The sequence below is a fragment of the Strix aluco genome, chromosome 8 (genome assembly GCF_031877795.1).
Source record: "Strix aluco isolate bStrAlu1 chromosome 8, bStrAlu1.hap1, whole genome shotgun sequence".
Lineage (NCBI taxonomy): Eukaryota > Metazoa > Chordata > Aves > Strigiformes > Strigidae > Strix > Strix aluco.
This window is the reverse complement of record NC_133938.1, coordinates 3,039,911-3,062,881: the sequence shown is the minus strand read 5'-3', so window position 1 is coordinate 3,062,881 and position 22,971 is coordinate 3,039,911. Positions and strand designations below refer to the sequence as shown.

Below are 22,971 nucleotides of genomic sequence, written 5' to 3'. Positions count from 1 at the left end.
TGATTAGGGCAGAGACTTGGGAAGGTTAGGAGTGGAGGTAGCGAGTAACAAAACTGGACTCTGCCTGGAAAAGTGTTTTCCCCCCCAGGTGCAATAATCCCACAGATAGCTCTTACCTCATGAGTGGCAGACCCTTGGAAAGTGTTAACAGTGAGGGGAAACGGAAGGCAACTCCAACCAGTGCCTTCATAAATCCACCTGCTCTGAAAGAGGAGACATGAGGTGGGCTCAGCCATGGGGGGCACAGGCGGCCGGCGCCTCCCCTCCGTAGGGCCCCAGGCTGCCGGGGCAGGGTACGCGGCGGCCACCCGCCAAGGTTCGTGGGGCAGAGGCGCCGGCTGAGGCGGGGGAAAATGGCGCCCGGCGGGGAGAGGCGAGGCGCGGCGAGCGCCCCCCTGCGGCGCGCAGCCGCCGGGCCGGGGGAGGGCGGGGAGGCGGCAGCGGCGTGGGCGGGACAGTAGGGGGCGCTGCTCGGCCGGGCTGCGGCGGGGCCGGGGCCGGGGCCGGTCCGTGAGCGGAGCGGGCGGAAAAGTGACAAGTGAGGGGCTGAGGGCGGCAGAGGCAGCGGCCGCCCGCGCTCCCTTCCCCGCCCGCCTCGGAGGAGAGCGCAGCCCTGAGGGCGGCGGCGTAGGGACGGCTCAGGAGGAGGCGGCGGTGCAGCGGCGGGCCGGCCCGGGACGCCGGCCGCTGCGCGGTGGATGTGGGAGTAGCGCGGCGCCGGCTCAGGAATGCAGCAGCCGGGCGGCGGGGACGGGAGCTTCGTGCTGCTCCCGCTGCTCCTGCTGCTGCGTGCGGGCAGCCGGGCGGAGCTGGGGGACGCCACGCAAGGTAGGGTGTGCGGGGGGCCGCGTCCCGGCTTTTGTCCCGCGGGAGCCTCCCTTCGCCCGCGGCGGGACGGGGGTGATACCGGGGCGGGTGGGGTGTTGGAGGGGTCCGTCTCTGAGGGAGGCCGGGACCGAGCCGGTGGTGGGGTCCGGCGCGGCGGGGCCGGCCCTGAGGCGCCCTGCCCCGGCTGTGGGGGCGAGCGGAGCGCGGCCCCTCCACCCGCCGGGAAGCCCGGCGGCTCCGGCGCTTCCCCCCCACCCCGCCCGCCCTCCCTCCCTGCGTGCCTCCCGTTAACTAACGACGAGTTTTATACCCGATCTGTGTTTAATTGCCTCGTCAAAAGCCCTTCCAAGCGTTCGGCCGAGTTATTGGCGAAGTGTAGCCGCTCCCAGGCGATCTCGCTTTTGAGACGTGGTTGATGGTTCCCGAGGTGGTGTTACCGAGGATGACTTATCCTTTAGCTCCAGCTTTGGGGGATGTTTTGCCATCCTATCGCCCCTGTAGTCTTTCAAGAAGGCTTTTAAAATGTATTTATTTTTTAACAATAACCTTACAGAAAGCCTCTTTGATTTGCTTTTAATGAGTAATATTTATTTTGCGATCCTTCTGTTTTATTAGGGTTTTGATTTCAGCCTTTTGCAAATGATTTATGTTTAACGCGTAGCACATGCATAAAGGGACCTAGATGGAATTGGGCAAGAAGGACTGATTTCTGAGGCCAAGTCAGTAAAAAGTGAGCAGTGCTTTTGGACGCCTGCATGAGAATTTCAGTTAAGAGGTGGATATTCATGAACTCCCTCTCCTTGAAGGTATTTTATGGTGGGTACTTAAATCACAAGCCACTTCTGAAAAGTCCTGGTTGGTAATATGGCCACGTTTAGTATTTAAAGAAGGGGAAAAGGTGAACACTAAAGAGATAGGGCTGATGAGTTTATGTACTTAGAAGTTCAGAACTGAAAAAGCTGTGGTTATAAAACCTCTAAGCCAAATTGCAGATACTGTAGGATAACTGCCTTTAAAAAGTCAGTCGCAGCTACCAGATACAAGGCTCTTGTCGTATGCCTGTGCCTGCATTTCTCGCTGTGTTTCAGTGTGTCCCTAATGATTCCATTTCTGGGGACTGTGTGTCAGGTAGTGAATCTGTTTGAATGACTTCCAGGTATCACAGTGCGACTCTGTTGGACACGGGAGTCTTCTGGTGCAGATTCAATGGCTGGATGATGTTCTAGCTCAGGGTGGGAATTCTCCATGACATCTCAGTGGGAAAATTTTCAAATGTTGTTTTCTAGTGTCTCCAGGGAATGCTCTATGTGCTTAACAAATAGCTGTATCTATAAAAGCGGGGAAAAAAAGACAGGCCATCTTTTTTCTGTTTTTCAAATAATTTCAAAACTTTAGGGTTATAATATGAAATTTTGTGGGTTCCTAAGAGACTGGAGGAATCAAAAAACCCCACGAACATAAAGCAACTGATCATGTTGGGGCCAAAACTGGCAATTTTTTATTTACTGTGAGTTCTGCTGGGCAGTACCTTTCATTATATGAATTTACCTCTATGTATGACTATTAATATAGTTATTATGCACAATTACTTTCCACAGTGAAATATTTCCTGTATTTTAACTAATGCCTTTGGCAAAAACTTACAATGTTGACTCATGGGCAGATCAAGGGATTGATTTATCTTTTTATAGATAGATATCTATCGCATATGTTACAACCACATACTACATTTTCCCCCAAACTTGTTAAAGATCAAGGTTTTGTAGAAAAATAAGGGAACCTGAACATCTAACACTCTAATAAAAGCAAAAAAACCCACAAAACAACCCAAAAAACTATTATAAAGTGTTTTACAAATTTCTTTAAGATAACTGCCATGGCTGGGTGAATAGATTTTTCTCCATCAGGAACCCAACTAGCCATACAGAACCCTTCAATCCCTACCCTTTTACCCTCACATTTTTCAAAAAGATAGAATATGGACCACTAAATAAGTAAAAGACTTTTTTTTTTTTTTTTTTTTTTTTCCCCCAGGCATGTCAAATAAAGACTGCAGTGAGTCTATCTCTGGTAGTAGCCTAACTTCTACTACCAGAAAACATGGGCTGGGAGTCCAAGATCTGACAGTCTAACACAATGAAAATATTGAAGAGTAGTTTGGGCTTTTAGCTCCCTGAGGTCCAGAAGGATCAGAGCCTCATTGTGCTGTGCTTGGTCCAAACATCTGTGAAGGCATGACTCCCACTCCAGAGACTTCCCAGTTTGACACTCTGATCCAGTAAATGTATACAGATGTGCACAAATGGCCTCCTGTGAGTAGGCTGATGCAGCTCAGTAGGACCAGTCAGATGTGTATCTGCTTGGAGGCCAGGAACCTCCGCAGCTATTGTCACATCTCTTTTGGGGGGATTATTACCAGGTCATCCGTTTAGTTGAGATATTGTCAAGTGACCAAAACTGGTTTGCTGTGTTGCCTTCCAAAAGCTCTTTTTTGCCTTTTCCTCTTCACTTTTCCCCCTGTCTCCTGCTGCTTCCTTTTTGTCAATGACCTTTCCTTGTAGAGAGCAAAACAAAACAAAAAGCGCATTTTCCTTTGTACATTCATGCTGTCTTTAATGCCTGCTCTTCCCAAGGGTGCTCACGGGCTGGCCCAACTCTTCTGAATAAAACCCCGTAGTTAATGTCAATATAAGTAACAGGCACTCTCCAACTGGATATTTGTTCATTCTCTGCAGTATCTGACTATGGATATTACCAGTTCAGCTTTATTATTATTATTCTGTATCATGTAACTTCATGAGGAGTCACAATGGAAGAAGCGTGAATAGAATAAAAGCATTTGAAAAGCTTATAGATAACCACAGATCTCTAGATTATGTTTTAGATTATAGGGGGTACTGTTGATTTCCTTGAAAGTTGCCTCTTGTGAGATAAAGTTCCACAGCTCTTGATTAGTCCCTGTAACAACACCCTGGTGGTTAATTGTTCCATCCATAGGTCAACAGGCTGCTATTTCAGCCAGTATCCACTTATGAGTTTACAAACAAACAAAATGCTTTTGTTGCCTTAAGCCTATAAGAGGATAAGAGTAGATGTCACTGTTTGACTTAGAGTGATTGTAGTCTCGCATTTCTTGACAAAAGTTGCTTGAAGTATCAGCAAATTATCTTCAGGACACCATTTCTTTGTTTCTATAATTAACGTCTACTGAAACTGCTGTGTTGATTATGTACACACTGGAACTTCAAGTTAAAGCATTGCAAATGAGATTGGGCAGGGGAGTGTTTTAAAGCTTATGTATGGATTTTAAATACAAATACCTGAATGTAGGCAAAGAGCGGGAGAAAAAAAGCTTCCCTGAGGTGTGACACTGGATACTGCTCTTTGGAAAAACATGTAGAAATGCAGCAGTCTTCTGAGACTCAAAAGAGCACCTCAGAGTTGAAAACTCTTTTAAAAAATCTAACTAAATGCAGCTGCTTTCCACATAGTGATTGTCTTGCAAGCCAGAAATATCTAGAAAGTTAACTAATACAAAATGAAAAGTGTAAACCTCTTCCCCAAGCCCTGGAAAAAACCTCAGTCATCCTCAGTTGCAAATTTTATCTTTGGACAATTGTGCATGTTTTTGAAGTTTTGTATCTTAAGAAACAATTTTTAGTAATCTGATAGACTGTAAGCTGCAGTTATTTTGGGCTGCAAAGTCATGTGTTTTATCTACTGTTTCAGTGTGATGTCCTCATCTTGCTGTAGGTAGTATTTGCTGGTACTTCACAGGTGAGGTTGCTCCCTGAACCAGAAGAAACGAGGCAGCCTGTATTGGGGCTGGCCCTGGCAAAGCTGGGAACTCTCACACCCAGCCTTGCAGAGGCGTGACAGTGATAATGCAGCGTCATTTTGATGGTGAATCCTATGTATTGAAACCCTTAAATGAGTATCAAATGAAGCTATTTTATTGTTAAGATGCTATCTTTGATCTAAGTTTCTGTTTTTAAAAATTAGCAAACTGGGGCTGTTGTCATACAATATTCTCCTGCACTTGAAAGCAGAGGGAAGGCTTATGTGAAATCCAAATCTGGTTACACAGTAGGAAACAGCTTCTAGTGGTAAGGGTAGCACTGAGAGGGTGGTGGAACCCACTCTCTAAATCAGAGCTTAAAGAAATTTTGGGTTGATTGGGCCTGGGGCAGTTGTTGAATAGATAAGTGACTTTGTAGGGCTCCTTCTATCCTGGTTTCTTTTTCATTTTAATCATGGAGATATTGAGAGTCTATGAATCTGCTCATTTATAAATGAAACAAGAGTGAAATTAATAAATGAGATCTATTGTCTATGATTCTTTGGAAAGAATAACAAAACACTGGTGTTAGCTGAAGGATGCTTTTGTAGGTTCAGTGACTGCAGTTTTACATACTTTATGGTGAATGAAGAGCGCTCTAAAATTCCTGAAGTTTTACATTTGATGTGAAATTTCATTTGGTCAGGTGCTACAGAAGAAATTGTAATTTCTTCTGTCTCTTTACAAGCAGAGTCACTGCCCCCCGTTGCCAGGATTGTGGCATAGGAGAGGCTCGGTCATGTCTTAATTGGGCTGAAATAACAGAATGCATAGAAAGGCTATGAAGCTTGCTGAGGTGAAAACATGGAGTAATTTCAGCTTAAATAGATACCACTAGTATGCAAAGCTCTAAATATTACCATTATTGAATAGTAAAGTTCTTTTAGGTTCTCTTGGGAGTATAATGTAAAATAAAAGAACTTGCGTACATTTGGAATCTGATGCAATGTGATATGGAAAATGGTGCTCCGCTGAAGTCAGACAGCTTGGGAAAAAGAGGTAGCTTTAGAAAGGAACCCTTTAGTGAGGGGAAAGCAATAACGCAGGCTTCTCAGCATACTTCCATGCCAGCATCCCGTAGTGAGGAAGATTGCTTTCCAGGATCTCCTCCTGAAGTGGAGACATTGGAGTGCCACTGTTTCCAAGTAAAACTGCAGAGCAGTATATGAGAGGAAATGGCTAGTGACGTGTGAAAAGAATCCCTGGTGCATATTGCTGGGACGGACACAAACTTGGAGGATGATTAGTTAGATGTGATTCCTGAAAAATAATGCAGAATGGTCACCAACAGGAACAGAAAGCCACATCACTCCCGTTGAGGAGGAACTGATCGGTGTAAATTAATTGTGGGGCCAGTACCGTGTCTCAGCAGTGCTGTGTACAATGCTAGGCTTTTTCTAAGGTATTTCAACAAGTTATTAGCTGGAGTTCACGCTGAAGGCATGAAATAGGCTCAGAAGCAGAAGAAAGCCTCGGTCAAGTCTGCTTTGTTACTTCTACTGAGTTCCATGGAGTAACTGTACATGATATCCTCTTTTAACAAAATCCCTTCAGCGAGCTGCATGGAGCCTCTGGTTGTGTTTGATCAGTGAGGTGCTACAGAGCCACCTTCACAGGAGGTTGAAGAACAACAAAACATTGTCTCTTGGAGGAAGTATCCTGTATCGCTGATGTTGGCAAGGTCTGGGCAGCCCGTCCCCATCAGCTGATTTGGGACAATTACCTGCCAGTTCGGTAGTGCTGGTCTAGGCATGGCTTAACCCACCTGGGCGTTTCTCTTGTCGCGTTGGAGGCAAGGAGCCTGGACACGTTTATGGTGCTTTGGGAACGTTGAAGGGAAAGGAGATTTGTCTGGTCTTGGTGTTGGGGAAAGTTTTAAAAAAATTGAGACAAGACACACTCCTCCTAAAGAGTTTGAGCAAAAGTGCTGGTAACTTTGTGCAGATGTTGCATGTTTTTTATAACTGCTGCTGATGCCCTGTTCTGCGTTGTGTTGTACAAAGACATGCTTTCACTCAGTAACAGATATCTGGGACTAGGTTTACATTAAGACTTAGCCGTCCCAATATGCAATGGTAAATTTTCATAACTAGATGAGTTCTTGAGAAAACAGTTCGTGGAGGCCCCAGTGGAAGCCTGCATTTTATTAAAAGGTTTTTTTTTCCAACTGGTCAGGTCATATGTTGAAACCGATACTTCACGATGACTTCCTGTGACCTTCTGCTCCTTTCCTCCAAGGGTTGTCAGTTGTGCATACTCCTGTCCTGTTCCCAGATGCTCTGCTCTGCTGCAGCAGAGGTCTGAACATCTGCTCCATGCAGATCTGGGAAAGAGCTGGAGCAGTGAAGCTCTGTGTCGGAGCACAGCAGCAGGCCATGGGAAATGGAAAGATCAGAGATAAGCAAGGAAAAATGTTCGGCAACTTTATAACCTCATCACACATTCCCTCCAGAGACTGGAATTATATGAGGGTATGCTTTTCTTACCCTTAGAACTTATCTTTGGAAGGATATGCACTTCCAGATTCACAGCATGAGCATTCCTCTTAAGAGATAGTTATTTCGTCCTCTTGTGCTGCCTGAGAGTGTCCACACTGTGGCTGGTCAATACAGAACATAGTGGCTACTCAGAGAAACTGTGTGCTTCGGTGCTGGAAATACATGCCGGAGAAGGAGGGATTTTATGATCTGTGTGGCCTTATTTTCAAAGCTCATGAGGATCTTTAGCTCTCATGTTTACTTGGGAGAGCTGAGCACTTCTCAGAATCTCAGCATTAAGGGCATAGGGCGCAGATCAGTCCAAAGCCTTTGGAAGCCTGGTCAGGAGAAATGAAGCTGCTTGAGATGATGCAGTGACAAATTTTACTAGAGCCCTTTTAAAATCATGTCTGGTACTTCATCTCTTCTTGTGGGGCCAATACCACTTCGAAAAGAACCAGTCTTTGTACTTCAGTCTCCTAGCCACATCTAGGTGAAAGGCAGGAATGGCATTTGTAGAGGAAAGTGCTGTCTTTCGTTAGCTCAGCTGACAAGCTTTTGAGTGGGCTCGTTAGATCAAGAGTGGACCCTAATAAGGCCTAATAGTAACACCACCCCTTTTCCTTGTTTCTTTAAATTGTTACAACTATGTAACTACCATTATTTGAAAAATAATGGCAATGCTTCCAGTAGTACATAGACAGATTTGTGCTAGGCAGAGGCTGTAGGTTGTTTTGTTTTCATCTAAGCATTTCCTTTAGCACTACCACTATAGAAAAGTTATTATCATAGTTACTGTGTTAAAGTGTTTTCAATTAAGTGACTTTTCCGCCATCTTCCAGAGAGCTTTTGTCTGATTTTGAACAGAATGTGTCTGATGATAGGATCGTTCTTGCTGAAGGCCTTGGTTTAAAAGCAGGGATGTAAAGGTGCTGACATGTATAAGGATTCTTGGGTAACAAAAAAGTGCTGGGGTGGTAGAATGAATTGCGGAGTATGGTGACAAGACTGGGCTGATGGACATCCTAAAAAGTTTGAAGCACATACAATAAGGCCATTGGAGTCTTGATGTTCTCCTAGGAGAGGCTGTTGGTTGTGGTAAACACTTCTCTTTATTCTTTCTTAGACTTGGTACCAGCTTTTGTTACACAACATTATGCACTGGGTATGTTGGATAATATAAAACAGCTTGCCAGAGACATTTTGTTGCAAATATGAACATGTTATGGAACTGCTAATTGTTGAAGTCTTTGAGATAGTCAGACATCTGGAAAAAAACAGAAAGGATTAGTCCAGACTTGGTACACCCCATGAGGTCAGGCAGGTGTATTCCTGACCTTTTCTCACTACAAGTTGAAAGGAGTTTAAATGTTTTCAGACAATTCTTGTATTTGATGAAGCTTTTAAGTTTTCATTCCACTTGCAGAAAAAATTATCTATGGTTGTGCTCATTACTGCTCTGAGCTACAAAGTGAATGGTTAAGTCAACTTTTTGACTTGGTTGGAAGAGGAGAAGTGCAGTGTCATAATGCTGTCATGTTTGTAGCAGCAGCCAAATAAAATGTACAAGCCTGTCTCACCACCTCAGCACTCATACCTTTGAATGTTTGTGGAATATGTAACTTGGAGAGGGGTTTTGTTTTCTTTCTGTTGAATTCAGTTTCAGTAATTCTGTCCTCAAAGGTAAGTGTGATTGCGTACACAAAGCGGGCTCTAGGAGAAGCCAGAAGCTTGGCCAAATGACAAAAAAAATAAAATAAAATTCAGTGTTAGAACTAAGATTAGATCTGGTTTTGATCAAGTGAGGTCCTTTTTGCAAGACTTCTGTTACCTCGCCTTTCTCTTCATGGAGAGGTACCATTTTTATTGTACAGTGGATATCACTCTCACCTGTGATACCTTTATAGAGTTATTGTGTATCTGAGCGCTGTGGAGTCTACACTGTGTTTACAACAGTTTTTGCCTCTCCCAGTTTTTCCTGTAGGAGGTCAGTTATCATGGTTGAACATCTCTTCTCTGAAATTAACTTGGCTTCAAATAAAAGGAAGTATCTTTGTAATTGTTTTGTTTACTCTGAAATATTTGATGTGCTGTATAAGTAACAAGGATTCTGTATGTTTTAGGTTTTAATTTTATTTTATATGTTAATTATTCATTCCATATGTTTTGATTTTTTTTTTTTCTTTTAAAAATACCTTAGCTCTCTATGAATTTAGTGAAAATTTGTAGCATGATGGAAACATCTCTTTTTCCAGAACAAGCTGAGTGTAGAAAGGACCACGCTGAGCTCTGCTTTCAGTGTGTTTCACCTAGAATGACCAGAGGTCATTTAATTCCCCGTTGATTGTCAGGGAAATGGATTTATATCATAAAACACTTTCAAAGGCCACAGAATAGCGCTAGATGGATCTTTGCTTCTGACCATTGACTTACTATTCTAGTGTCGTGAATCATTTTGTCTTCCTACATTTAAAGCTCTTCTCCAAATGCAAAAAACAGTTCCCAGTTTTGATTTGTGCACCCGTTGCTTTTTTATGAAGAGTAGAAGCACAGAGCTCCCCTGAGAGCTGAGTAACCCTGGTGGGCTAATAATATCCCACAGCTGAGAAGCTGGCAGCAAGAGGGAAGCCGGTAATTAGAAGTGAAAATGTGGTAGTTTAGAAATAGCTATCAGCCAACGATTAAATCTGAAATTCCAAGTGGGTTCTTCCTTTGTTCAGGCCCTGTCTGGGCATTTGATGCATTCTGCTACTGCTGGTCAGGAGAATTGCATTTGCTGTAATTAGCCATATGTCAGAAGTCCTCCCAGAAGCTCCAGCTGGCGCAAAGCTGGCCCCCTTCTAGCTGGTAGATGCTCTTGAGGCTTAAGCCTTTTCTTCAATTTCCTTTTAATATCTTGGGCGACTTAGTAGTGTTGCTGATGCTTTTTACAGCTCTGAGTGGACCGGAGTTGTGGTCTGAGAGCATGGTCGCTTTGCCCTGTATTGCATCAAGCGGTTATGATTAACTTGGGAATGCTGGGCTGCTGGCATCTCTGAGGTTGAAACACTTCATGTTCACGATAGGATGTTTTTGAACTGAGGGCCCCTTACTTTTAAATTCACTTTTCTTGGCAGTTTGTCAGAGCCCAAGTCTGGCAACCTTTGTAAGTGAGATGCAACAAGCCTCACTTATTTTAGCTATTGGTCTGTCACTGTGTTTTTAATTTACTGTAATTTAATCACTGACACAATGCTGGAATAAATAAATGGGCTGTGAACATTCTCATAGACTTTGGAAGTCCAGCTCAGGGCAAGATTTAGCTTTTAATTAACACTGTCCATGAGTTTTATTGTTAAAATTGTATCCTTTTAAGTAAGTAAATCTGAAGTTGAGTAAGAGATGAATAATTGAAACCTGGTGTGGGATAACTGAATGCATTCTAGCCCCTTCCCCAGCAGAGCGAGTGGAGGACCACCATAACTCTAGACTGTTTCTTGTAAGTTATGGGTCATTCCACTGCTGGGCCATAAGTTGGATGTTGTCATTATCTCTCCCTTTATTTTTCCCGTGTATGATATGTTGCTACATATTGAAAAACACATGTTCTTCACGACATTAAGAACGGTAGTATTTTACATATGTATAAACCAGATTTTTAGTACAGCAAAGAGCTTTAGGAAGGCCTTCGGACGCCCAGCTAAAAAGACCTGTTGAAGGGTTTTTGCTTCTTTTAACCCCTACTGCTATGTAAATTCTCCAAAAAGAGGCCCAGGCAAGGGAGGAAGCTGTAAAGGCATCCTCTCACTATAGAGGAATCTTAGTCGTTAGCAAAATTCTAATTCATCAGGGATCAAAAGAAGATGTTCTCCGGATTTTCTTCAGTTATACAGGGCAAGATGATATCTGATTTGCCATTTTTCCTTTGAGAGTCTCTTTGTAGGATGTGATTTATGCTCTCGCATTTTGGTTTTCTGATTTGTATATCTTTTTAAATACACAATCTTCTTTTAAATCTTAATGAGTGTTTCTGACTCTTACGACTGGTTGTGTAGTGAACCCCGCGCAGTAGTAAAAGGTTCACAAAACTTGAGAATATTTTATGTGCAGAAATTTGACGTTACATATGGACTCCTCTTAAGATCTTTGGCCTCCTACTTTTCATAGCAGTAAATGTGGTCCAGATATGAGGGGCTCTGTGATCAACCCTCTTAATTTCAATCTGAAAATCTACAGGGAAGGTCAAAGTCAGACTGATTTACTTTTGATTTATTTTGCTGGTTGTGCTATTCAGGGTGAGACAGATTAGGTTGGGCATTAAGCTAACTGTCCCATTCCTTTCTTCCTGAACAGTTTTTTTTGGGAGCCAGATTTGGCAGTGGTCACACTTGTGTCTCTGGTTTCAAAATCTGTGTATCTGTGAAGGTCCTGCTAGTTCTGGGGAAGTTCTTTGATCTGTCCTGAAAATTTAGAATGTTGCTAGTTGGTACTGGGGGAAGGAGAAAAAGGTCTTCTCAGTGTCCATAGCAGGTGAAGTTTATTTTCAGTGAATTTGTTCAATAAAGGAGAGACTACCTGCACACTTTTCCCTTGCCATAAGGCTCTTGGTTGGGTAATATAATTTCTTGGTGAGTGCCACAGGTGGAAGAGGCTCCTGTAAATGTGGGACCTTCATAAGGATTTTGGGGAACCTGAACATCGTAGGTTGCTCTGTTGTCATTCACGGGCCCTACTTGGTGCTCTCATTGAGGCCATTCTGAAGACTCTGGATATGGAACTCTTAAGCACTGTGTGCATTTTTTGGCCTGCGTTATGTTTATGAAGGGGTACCTCTGGTATAATGGTCCCATCCAGCTTTAAAAATCCATGGGTAGCTCTAAGAGCAGTCCCCTTTTTCAAGAAGATTTTGACTGAATCCAGCGCAAGTGTCTGAACTAGCATTGTTCTTCCTGTTGTGTCAGTATATGACTGAAGCTGGTGTCTTGGTGTCGCAGACCATCCCGCGAGGGTCACAGCAGGGACAGCAGTGCTATCGCTACCTTTGGTTTGGGAAAATTGCAGTGTGTAGGGTTCTGCACAGTTTTGTACATTAGGTATGGTTGGTTTTTTTTTTTTTTGTCAGCTCTACAGAAATCCCCTACCCAAACCCTGTAATTGTCAGATGTTCTGTTACACTATTCCCCCTGCCAGTTATTATCTCCCAAGATTATCAAGGGTAACTTCACATGGACTAATTGTAATAACTGAAAAGGCCTAAGGGGAAGAATTCTGTCTCGACGTTGCAAGTAGGGGATTAAGCGTGTATATTCAACGTAGTTTGCTGAGAGGTGTCTATGTACGTATCTGTCAGAAAGAACTGTAAAATCATTTGAAATATTGTAAAGGATAGATACGTGGTGATATGGAGGCTCAGCTTTCTTTTGCTTTTGCTGCATTATCCCACTGAAGCTAATTTTATACCCTTTTTTTCCTCCCCTTGCCTGTATAAGCTAGTGTCATGCTCCTTGAGAAGGCACTTATGTTCTTGAAGGATTATTGTGTTAATTTAGCTTTCATTTCATCAGGTATCAAGGCGTGATATTATCCTGCTATTTGTTACTGTACTTTTACTGTAAATTACTGACATCAGAGATGGCTGGTGATTACAGGGAAGATGACTGAGGTGCAGGAAGGAAATAGTAGTTTTTGATCTCTACTTGCTTTGCTGTCTTGAAGGTCCTACAAGGGGTTATGATCCTCTAGGGCTCAGTCATTCAGTAATGCTGATTAAAATAGTCAATCTGAGCAACAGAGCCTGACAGATTTTCTGCCGGAGTCCTTTAAAGAATAACATAATGCATCTTTTAGGAAATTTAGCAGGCAATTGCTTTCAGTCAGCTGAAGTATTTCCTGTGTAAAAGAATGCTTACTATGCTGGACTTGTGATGGGATGTACTGTTGTGTCAGAAATAACAGGCTGGATCCATGGCATCTTCTCCTTACAAACATATTTTTTCTAATGATCAATGTTTTTATTAAAAATAATGCACTAGATTTGTATTTGTTCTAAAGTATTCCTGAGTTCCAGGCTGTTTCTTCTGAACTGTAGCACATTAAGCAATACAGGTATCTGAAGCTATTAGCATATCAGTTTTATTTAAATACGGGGTAAAAAATGAATTATCTAACTGTTCAAAAAAGATTTATCTGTCTTAATTTTGGCCTCAGTGGAATCACTCTCTAAGCTTTTTCTGGGACTTCTGGGTAAAATAGGGCTGCTTTCAACGTGAAAGTGATGATGTGCGGTGCAAGCCCACCCCTTGAGTGTGATGTTATCGCCCTAAAAGGTGCAACTTTAAAGAGTTAGCATGAACTCATTTCTGTTAATGATGGTACTTGTTACTACTAGACATAGAAAGTAAATTGAAAAGTTACTTTGATATATTTTCCTTATTTTTAAAAAGAAAATCTATTTTTTTCCCCAGAAAATAATTTTGCCACTTTGTTTCCAGGCGCTCTTCATCTAGCAGTGAACAAGAGGAGTCCTTTCACAGAAAGCAACTTCAGTGCTGAGTGTCCTAGAATATCTTACCCTGAAGAACAGAGAAGTGCAATTCTTCTCATTGTCTTCATTGGGACTTAAAGTGCACGTGGTGCTTTAAAGAAATGGGAGAGGTGATTTGTTTTGTTTTGCCACGTTGCTCCCTTACACTGGTACAACTCCTGAGTATTTCCCATCAGCTTCGGTGTCGTTCAGATGTGCAGTGGTACCACAGAGATGGTTATTCTTCCGTGGGTTTGTGCAGCAAAGGAAAGCTAATTGACAAATGGTGATAGTGTGGAGTTCTGCCGGTGCCCCTTTTCCCCTAGATGCTAAGTGTTCACTGCAGAACGTGTGAAATTTGAATACTTTGGGTTTTTTCTTTAAGCAGAATATAGTGTTGCTTTTGCTTCCTGCACCAAATGCCATGGGAGAGAGGATAGTTTTGATCTGTGCTGTCCATACTGTGATGTGTAGCTGTCTCAGCTTTCAGGGATGAAAGACGACTGTCATTTAAAGCGCTTGCCATATGAGAAAACAGTGTCTACTCTTGCATAGCTGTTTGGGGGAAGGGAGAAAGCAAATGCTTTGCATACAGGAAAATATCTGCTCAGGGGGTATTTGATTTCACTAAACAAAATATTATCCAACCTCCTTTGCATGACTTTCATACCATAATGGGGTTAAAATGAACAGCTAAATGCAAATGGTTACACTTCTTGTTCCATATATGTTCTCATGCCCTCTACCAACCTTAACCATAATATCCTGTCTTTTTTCTTAAAGAAATATATAGTAGGAAATGAAAAGGCATCTCATTTGCCTAGTAATAAATAGTATAGCATTCAGTCAAATCCTAATGAAAAGATACTGTTTATTTCTACTAGAAATATTTCTCAGACTGTGAATGTATGACTTGAAATAAGCGGTTTCATTTCCAAATTTTAAATCCATTTCTGTATCAGGAAAGCATTTACAGTATTTGATGAAAGCCGTTGCTACTTGAGACAATATTTGTTCTCGAAGCCTATATTTAGCAATTGCATGTGCAATTCAAGGAGAGTAATAGGAGTTCTCTGAGCATGAACTTACTTTTCACATTTTGGAGGAACATAAAGATATAAAACAGGAAATGTTTGATGCTGTGCATTTAAATTAGCTCCTGGTTTTAGTCTCCTCTGTGGCTTCTTTGGCTTTTATTAGTTTTCTCATCACTTTATAGAGTGATTTCTGTGTATGTACAAAAAGGATTTTATAATCTTCTGGATTTGTCTGTTTTGCCTGAATTTATCAAACATTTGTTCAGATGAAGTGAAAGAGAAGACAGCTTAAAGTGTCTTTTTCCTGTTGCACAAGGTTTGATCCTTGCTTGAGTTCTGCAGAATTTACTAGTTTGAGCCAAACTAGGAAACATTTTAGATATTTTATGTTCATACATCTTTTGATGTTTGGGATTTGGGACTTCAATGGTTTATTTTGGATATAAGCCCAGGTGAAAATGTGCTGGAAAAGGGGTGCACCTGGCAGGGGAGGTTCTGGCAGCCCTTTTCTGGCCTGCACCAACAGGTTCTGTCCTGGGCCAATTTTAATCTGAGGCTTTTCTAGGGCTTCCAGCTCCCTGGTGTCTAGATACTGGTATGTCTGAAGATGCAATATACAGGAGGGTCACCCCTGGAGAGCACAAACACTGAAGATTTGAAAATTCAGTGTCGGTGCCTGCTTTCCAGGGTGTTTTTTTTGTTATTTTTTGTTCTGTGTTTTTTAATGATGAACTTGCCCTCTATGAAACTCTGTAGTTTGTTGAGATTTGAATGTGAAATGGTGTACACTGAACTCTGTGATTTATATTGTCTTTGGTAGAAGGCTTATTCAAAGATGCTAAGAGTATTTGAAAGCATCATCTGATACAGAGCGCAGCTGCATTTTCACTCACACTCTTTTATGAGGAGCAGAGCGCACTTTGGGGCTCTGCTATCGAGCTACTCTGACAAATAATTTCTATTGGCAATTCAAAGTCCTGGGGTTTTGTTTGGGTTTTCTTGTGTCAGCCAACATCTGCTTAGATGTTTTCTATTAACATCCCTTTAATTTTGGGATATGCTTTGCTTAATTGAAACTTTGAAGTCACAGGAAGATACTTTGACTAAACCTGTTCTTCCTTACACTAATGTAAATGCAGAATAAATGCATACCGTGACCGATGCTGGTAATAAATTGTCTTTGTTGAAGAGTCCATGATTTGAAAGTTTCCACTTCCTTTGGTTCATCAAGACTCCAAATTTCTTGACTTTCCAAGCGTGCTGCAAGGCTCGCCTGAGCTGCTTAATAAAGAGTAGGTGGAAGGAAGGATAGCTCTTAGAAATCATGAATGGGTAACGGTAGTCACTGATGAGTGCTCCATGACATCCTTTGCATGCATTGTTTTAAAAAAAATATATTTAAATGCATTTTTTTATACATGTGCCAAAAGCATAGGGCAGATACAGTTTTCAATGAACACCCTGATCTGGGGTTAGAAATGTGGTATGGTTCAATTCTTACGTGCACATGATGAACAGCAGAGAAGCATAACATACCGTGAAGTTATGCAGCAGTGCCAGCTCTTCAGTTGTTTTGTGTTTATAAGCAGATGCTTTTTCTTTAATCTGGGAAATGATTGGTATATCATCCACAGTGTGACTGATTTACCAAGAGATGCAATCAATTTGTTTCTAAGCAGAGACATGTCTGATCTAATACAGTACAGGCACACTAATGACAATGCAGTTTCCAGTGCTTTTTCTTATTTTCTGGGTTTTAGTGACTGGGGTTATTAAAAAAAAAATAAATCCATCTGTACCAATTTACTTTTTTGAGGGGAGAAGGTACTGGAGAGCAGAATTACAGATGTTCACATGCCCAAACCCTGTAATGGTGTTAGCAAATGGCAGAGCTGTGACGCTATTTGGCATGGCAGCTAAAATGATTGACCTATTTTTCTTCCAAAAACTTTGTTTATATTTGAAGCTTTATATCTCAAATAAAATTAGTTTTATGTGAGTGGGATGTATACTTGTAATAATTTAGTTTAGAAAAGTAATGGCAACACCCCAAAGGATTTCTGGCCTTTGATTTTTCCCATGTCCAGTGGAAGCCTTTCATAGAGGCTGGATAATGTCTCGTTCTGACTTCTGTTGCAGCACGTAAAGAGAAGTGTCTTGACAACTTCCAAACCAATAATATCTTTCTTATATTTCAATATATGAATAACAGCACAGGCTTTCTAGAGATTATCTTTTTGTAATGTCTTTAGTTCTGTAACATGCTGTGGCCAGATGAATCTAAATCCTTCAGCATTTTGAAGAACAGGAAAGTACCCCTTTTAAAAATGTGTGTTATAGCAGGGATGCGCAGTAACATTAACTCACTGAACCAGAGTTGTATTCTTTTAATTAAGAGGTGCAGTTAGCAGAGCACATGATACTTCTTCCTCTTCATGCTGTTTCTTTCCTCTTTTCTAATCTCTGTTCTCCAGTGTGTTTTTTTCACGGTCCTTGGGAGTCTTGTTTTTTCAAAGCGATCCCCTGCTGACTATTTTGAGGTCTGTCTAAGCAGTTTCTTCAGCTCTGTTTTAAAAGAAGTTGTTCCCTTTGATTAAATAATTCCATTACTGTCCATGTGATTAGTTTCTTTGCGGTGGAAGAGCTGGGAGGAGAAGAGGCCAAAGAGCTGCCAGTGCTTCTTGGTCCCTCTGCTGTGATGAAGGCTCATCCAACTGGTGTGTGTCTTTGTGCGTCCCTGGTTCACCACCTTAGGCTGGGGACTGTTTAAACAAGTCTGTGCATTAGATAGTGCAAGGAGACACAGGTGGAGAAGCCATTCTGTGCAAACTGGTGCTGGAAGTGCTCGACTTCTGTTGAAAAAGCTGTTCCACACGGCGTTGCTGCAGATGTCTCCGATCGTTCTCAGCAAACAAGTCCTGTGGCAAGTTCTGGTGCTTTATCAGCTACAGCAAGAAGCGAGGACTCCTCCTGCTCGTCTTCTTACAGAGGCAACTGCTGTGGTGAGGGAAAATGCCTCAAGCTGTTACCTCCTCGCAGGGCTGGTTTGTTTTCCCCTTTCCTATCATCCCTCTTTGCCTCACAGCATATGCACCACTGCCTGTGTTTGCTTTTTTTCTTCTACTGACAGTGAATGTTGCTAATTTATTCTTGTCTTAAGGAAAACTTTGAAAATAGTAACTTGCTTTTTAATTTAATATCTGCTGGTTCCTAGATTACTGTGGTAGCAGAGTCTGAAGTGTTCAGACTGGGGACATCTGTGTTTGTTCAAGAAACAACAGGAGATGCAGTGGATGGAAAATAGATGAAGTTTGTTGAGGCACAAAAAAACCGGCAAGATACCTTGAAGGAAGTGTTAAATAACAATCTCTGCTTAAGGCCCCAATCCAGCAAAGCACTTAAATGTATATTGTAACTGTAAACAGTCGAGACGTCCAGTTGATTTAAATGGGACTAGTTTTGTGTTTAAAGTTAGATATTCGGTTGAGTGCCTTTCTGGATCAGGGCCTAAGTGAGTGAGAGTTTGAGTTGTTTTTCATTTACAAGAGTGAGACTTGAAAGTGAGACCTGACCAGCGGTTAGTGGTGTCCTGGGGCATCTGAGATCTCAGAGAGACTTTTTAAGGCTGTATCCTGCTGCTACTTTTCCTGCCACTTGCAAATATACTTCTTTTTCCTTGCTTATTATTCTGCTCACAAGTCAAATGGATTATGCAGAATGGGAATCTAAAAGATGCAAATAATTCATTGCATGCCAGGGTAGTGGTGTAACTGATCACATTTTTCAAGGGCCTCAATTCAACTTGTAGTGGAAGAGAAAGAAGGGAAGGAGCAATAAAAGTAGTGATGTAGAGGTGTCTTTCTACTTTGCTGGCATTAACTACATGTAAAATTTGTAGTTTTATGTAACTACACATAAACTATAGGTGAAGTTTTAAAATATACAGGTCCAACGTAGATAATCTGTATCTTTTTGTGAATCTTCAATCCATCCTAGAAGCATTTCTTAGGGAAACAGGATTTTTTCAAGCAATTATTCCCATATGACTTTCATTACTGGGAGGAACTTGGTTAGTGGGCTTGATCCCACAAACTCTTTCTCTTGCAAGTTGTCTTTACTCCAGAGAGCTGACTGCTGACTCCAGAGGAGACTGCTCTGCAGAGAATGCTATTCTCCTTCAGGTTCGCCACTGACTTACTCTGCAACAATTTGTCTCCTTCCCAGTCTGTGTGAAGTAGGATAATAATGTTTACCCACCTGTGTAATACAAGTTCAGATCCTGGAATGAAAGGCCCTACTGTGCAAAAATACAAGGTAGCGCTGTTGGGGGGAGGGGGGGAAGTATTCTATACCTGCAACTTTAGACTATTTACAGTGAATGTAGTGAAGTTTTCTGTTAACAAATAGATAAGGTGTTGTTGGTTTGCACTAATGCATGATGTTGCTTTAAAAAGAAATAGTATTAGGGAGTAAAGTCACAGTTGTCACTATCTTAGTATTGGCAAAAATGTGAAGGACAACTTTCTAATCCCTTAGGTGTGGAAATTCTGCTGCTGTTATTCCTGGTTATTGAACTATCCTGCTTCTGGCTAACATGCTGCCTACCTCCTGTTCCCCTCCTGGCTCGTGTGTCCATGTCGTTTCTGACGCTAAATGGCAATAGTACTTTCAAGAAGCTGGCAGAGGAAAAAGGTTTCGATAGCAGGGTGGTGAAGAGGAATGAAGATGAGAATCAAATTTGCTAAAGAATAATACGTTTTTATTGTGTATTGCACCTGCAGGGCCTGGATAAGATTTATGCCATGGTCCAGGTTGTGTACAAATGCCTGGTAAGGAGCAGGCTCCTTTCTCTAGTACTTTTACAGTCTAGAGCTTGGCGGTGGTGGTGTCACTGGTAAAACACCACTGACTGCATCAGGGACAGGAGTTTGCCTCGCCCTTCAATATGTAACGAAGTGTGTCAGGAGGAGCAGTAGCCTAGAGCAGAGATGGGACCAGAAGTCATACAACAGGTTAAAAATAAAGCACAGGCTCTCCCAAGTCTCCAGCAGGGCAGGCACTTTATAAGCTGCCCAAAACACTTCTCAAGAAGTAAATGAAAGAATACAGAAAATTGTGAAATAAGCAGCTCTTCTGTTAATCTTCAGTCACTGGCCGTGGCAGGGGGTGTGGGTGTGCAGCATATTCAGTAAAGACCCTTATAATTATTCCTACACAAGCCTTAAGTCAGGAAGTACACCTGACAAAGCTGCAATTTGTAGACCTGTGTAAAACATCTTTTCATAAGGCTTTGTTTCATATTCATTTGGCTAAATCTTCTTACAAATTTTCCTAGCATTTTACGTGCACAAACTATATCATTGTTTTGGAAAATGCAAGTCTGACCACTGTAAATGGGTTTATATTTCCAACAGGGCAGTTATTTAATTTCCTGTTGGAAGTCTGCAAATGTTGGCACTGTTTGCTCTTTGGCAAGAAGCCAAAAGAGAGTACGGTATCATTAACATGCTACAGTCCATTCGAGTTTTCAACTGGTTTCATCCAAACTTTAAGACTGAACTATAACAAAATATATTTTTCTGATTAAACTTCATAAAAGCAGACAGGGAGATAGAGGTGAAAGGCAGGTGATAGGGCATTTTCTAGCATGAGAACAGCTTTTGTTCTTCCTTACCTAGTCTTGTGCTGAAGTAATCCTCATTTTGCTGCAGACTTAATTTCACTTTGCAGTTTTCCATTAAAGCACCACAAAATGAAGGCTGAGGTCTGATCCTGGAATTAGCTCTTTCAGAATAAACACGTTCCCTGCCGCAGTGACCTTCCGTGGGATCCACGTGCGCGGTCCCTGCGGAAGGACGGCTACCAGAGTTTGAACCTCTAATAGTCACAGTGACATGACTGAAAATCCTGAAGTCACCCAGGTGCATTTCCAAAGGATTCCTCAGCATCCAGAGGACTGAGCTGTTTGGAAAATGCTATCTTTAGAGACAAGTGCTTAGAAATGATTTGGAAAAGAAACTTTTATAAACAAAAAAGATATTTTTGTTCAGAGTTTGTTTTAAATACACAGACTTAACTCTGCAAAAATGAATGGGACTAGCTTAGTGTAAAAACACATAGTTTACCTTGGGTGCCTGGCATAGGCTATCTATAGCTGCATGATGCTTCAGGCCAGGCAGTTCCCTCTGTGTAACAGAGTTAGTAGCTCGTGGACCTTCTGGTGCACCATTTCTGGTGCCCAGCGTGCTCATGGAATTCTCCATTTTACTGTGGTTTGCAATGGAGATACACTCTTAACATCTACAGCTTGAAATAAAGGGATCCAACTTCAATTTTCTTTCGCTGCTTTTTTCACTTTGAAAGGAGCTTTGTGTTGAAAACAAATGATCAAATGATGCAGTGGACTCTTCGTCACTTGGAAGCCTTTAAATCGAGGCTGACTTTCGGAACGATACGCTCACAGCCACAGTGAGTTATGCGCAGGAATTGCTGGATGTAGGAAATTGTGGCGTGTGTCATGCAGGGGATCAGACTTGCGATTATTGTGGTCTCTACTAAATCTCGCATAAGGCAGCACTTCAGTGTAATCTGTTTGGATTTACCCTGTTCTGAATTGGAGCAGCTGCTTTTTCTCAATGATTTGGATGTGGAAGAGGAGTCGAGAAATGTGCACAACTTATATATTATAGTTAATATTTGCACTCACTTCTCCTGGCTTATCTGAAGCTGTAGTAGGTAAAGCTATGTGATGGAAAGCAGAAGAAGGATAAAAAGCATGTTTTGAACACCTGTCATACTTTGGTATTGTTTCTTGAATGATATTCTTGGCTGCTGATAATATGTAGCTTAGGCCATTGATAGGTATTGAATCAGAATGGGGAATACCTAAATAAGTTTGTGTGCCAGAAGATCAGGTTCTTTTTTTCCTTGGGTCCTGAGAAATACACAGTGCAGCTAAAGAAAAATGCACATAAAAACCAAAGCATATAAAGCATGTAAAAAATGATATGCCTGAACTTATGTACTGCAATAATGTACTTCTGCCACTCTCATATTTTTTGTGATAACTTATTTAAGATGATCTGTAGGTTTTCTTTTATTATTTTTTCTTTTTTTTTTTTTAAGCATACAGATGAATGTGCTTATCTGTATTTACATCCCAAAAGGCAAACTAGAGAGTGTTCTTCCCATATGCTCACGGAGCTTATAGCAGTAATAAGTGTATAAGGACAGAAGACCCTCTGGTCCTTTACAGTTTCTTCTGGGTGTTAAATTTCACACAGAAAATATGGTTCTTATTGCAGTTTGGCAGTCTTTGGGAAGAAGCAAATCTTTTCAATGTTCCATCTAAAAGAAATATACCATGCTCAATTTTTATTTGTTTGCTGTTTCTTAGTGATAGTATCCAGAAGTTATCAATTTTTTTATAGTAGGTTTGATCAAGGGATCTTAGAACTGCTTATAAACAATTTTTAATTTTTCACTCTATCTTGCTGTGGGTTAGTGATGTATTTTCTCCTTTTGGGTACATGTAGAGGAGCACAGGTAAAATAGCTTGTTTGAGATTCCAAAAGAGAACCCATAGCAGGTCTGGGAATAAAAGCCAGGGATCTTCTCTGCCACACGCCTCTGTTTTACCAAAATTTTAAGATCAAAGCCCTATTTTTTATTTTTATTTAAATTTTTTTGCAGTAGTCTGGAATCTTGCCTATGTGTGGCTCTTTTTCAAACTGTACGTATGCAGCCATCTTACATACATTAATCCTTGTTTTTGGGCTTGCCCAAACTCCTCAGTCACTGCCTCCTACCCACGCACCTCCCAAATCCTGCAAAAGTCTTCTGCCATTCCCAGCTGCCCACCTCCCAGGTTTGTGGATCTGGGGAGGTAAGCGGGATGTTGACAGAAGGAAATCATTACCGATTTGGTTTTGAAGTTGCTTATTACTTCAAAAGTTGTTACCTTCATGAAATAAATACATTTGCTAGCAAGTTCTTGAAATTGCACGACATTGGGTTGAGATACTCTTTTCTACACAATGTTGCACACCAGTTTGTTAACTCTAGTTGCAATTGAAGGCTTGCTCTGCTGCTGGCAGAGATTGTCCCCAAGGTCTGACTGCTGCCTGAGCATCAAGAAAAAGTGTGACGAGGTCACAGTGTGCAGCAGTCTGACAAGACTGAAGTCCTGTATGGTGCTTGATGCATTTTAAATCAATATAAGGCATGTTAAATATTTTAAATGCAAGTTTGGACTTAAAACCAAATCTATATCTAGACATCTAAAAAATC

General features: G+C 41.6%; 1 protein-coding gene across 1 annotated transcript in view; it reads left to right on the top strand.

Annotated features, from left to right (window-relative positions):
• Positions 1-592: 592 nt before the first annotated feature.
• The window catches only part of ROR1 (receptor tyrosine kinase like orphan receptor 1), a 172,368-nt gene continuing 149,989 nt past the window's right edge, over positions 593-22,971 (top strand). The window contains exon 1 of the mRNA XM_074833171.1: positions 593-828. Within this exon, the coding sequence (XP_074689272.1) occupies positions 729-828 (100 nt within the window). The 5' untranslated portion in view covers positions 593-728. The remainder of the gene's footprint in view (positions 829-22,971) is intronic.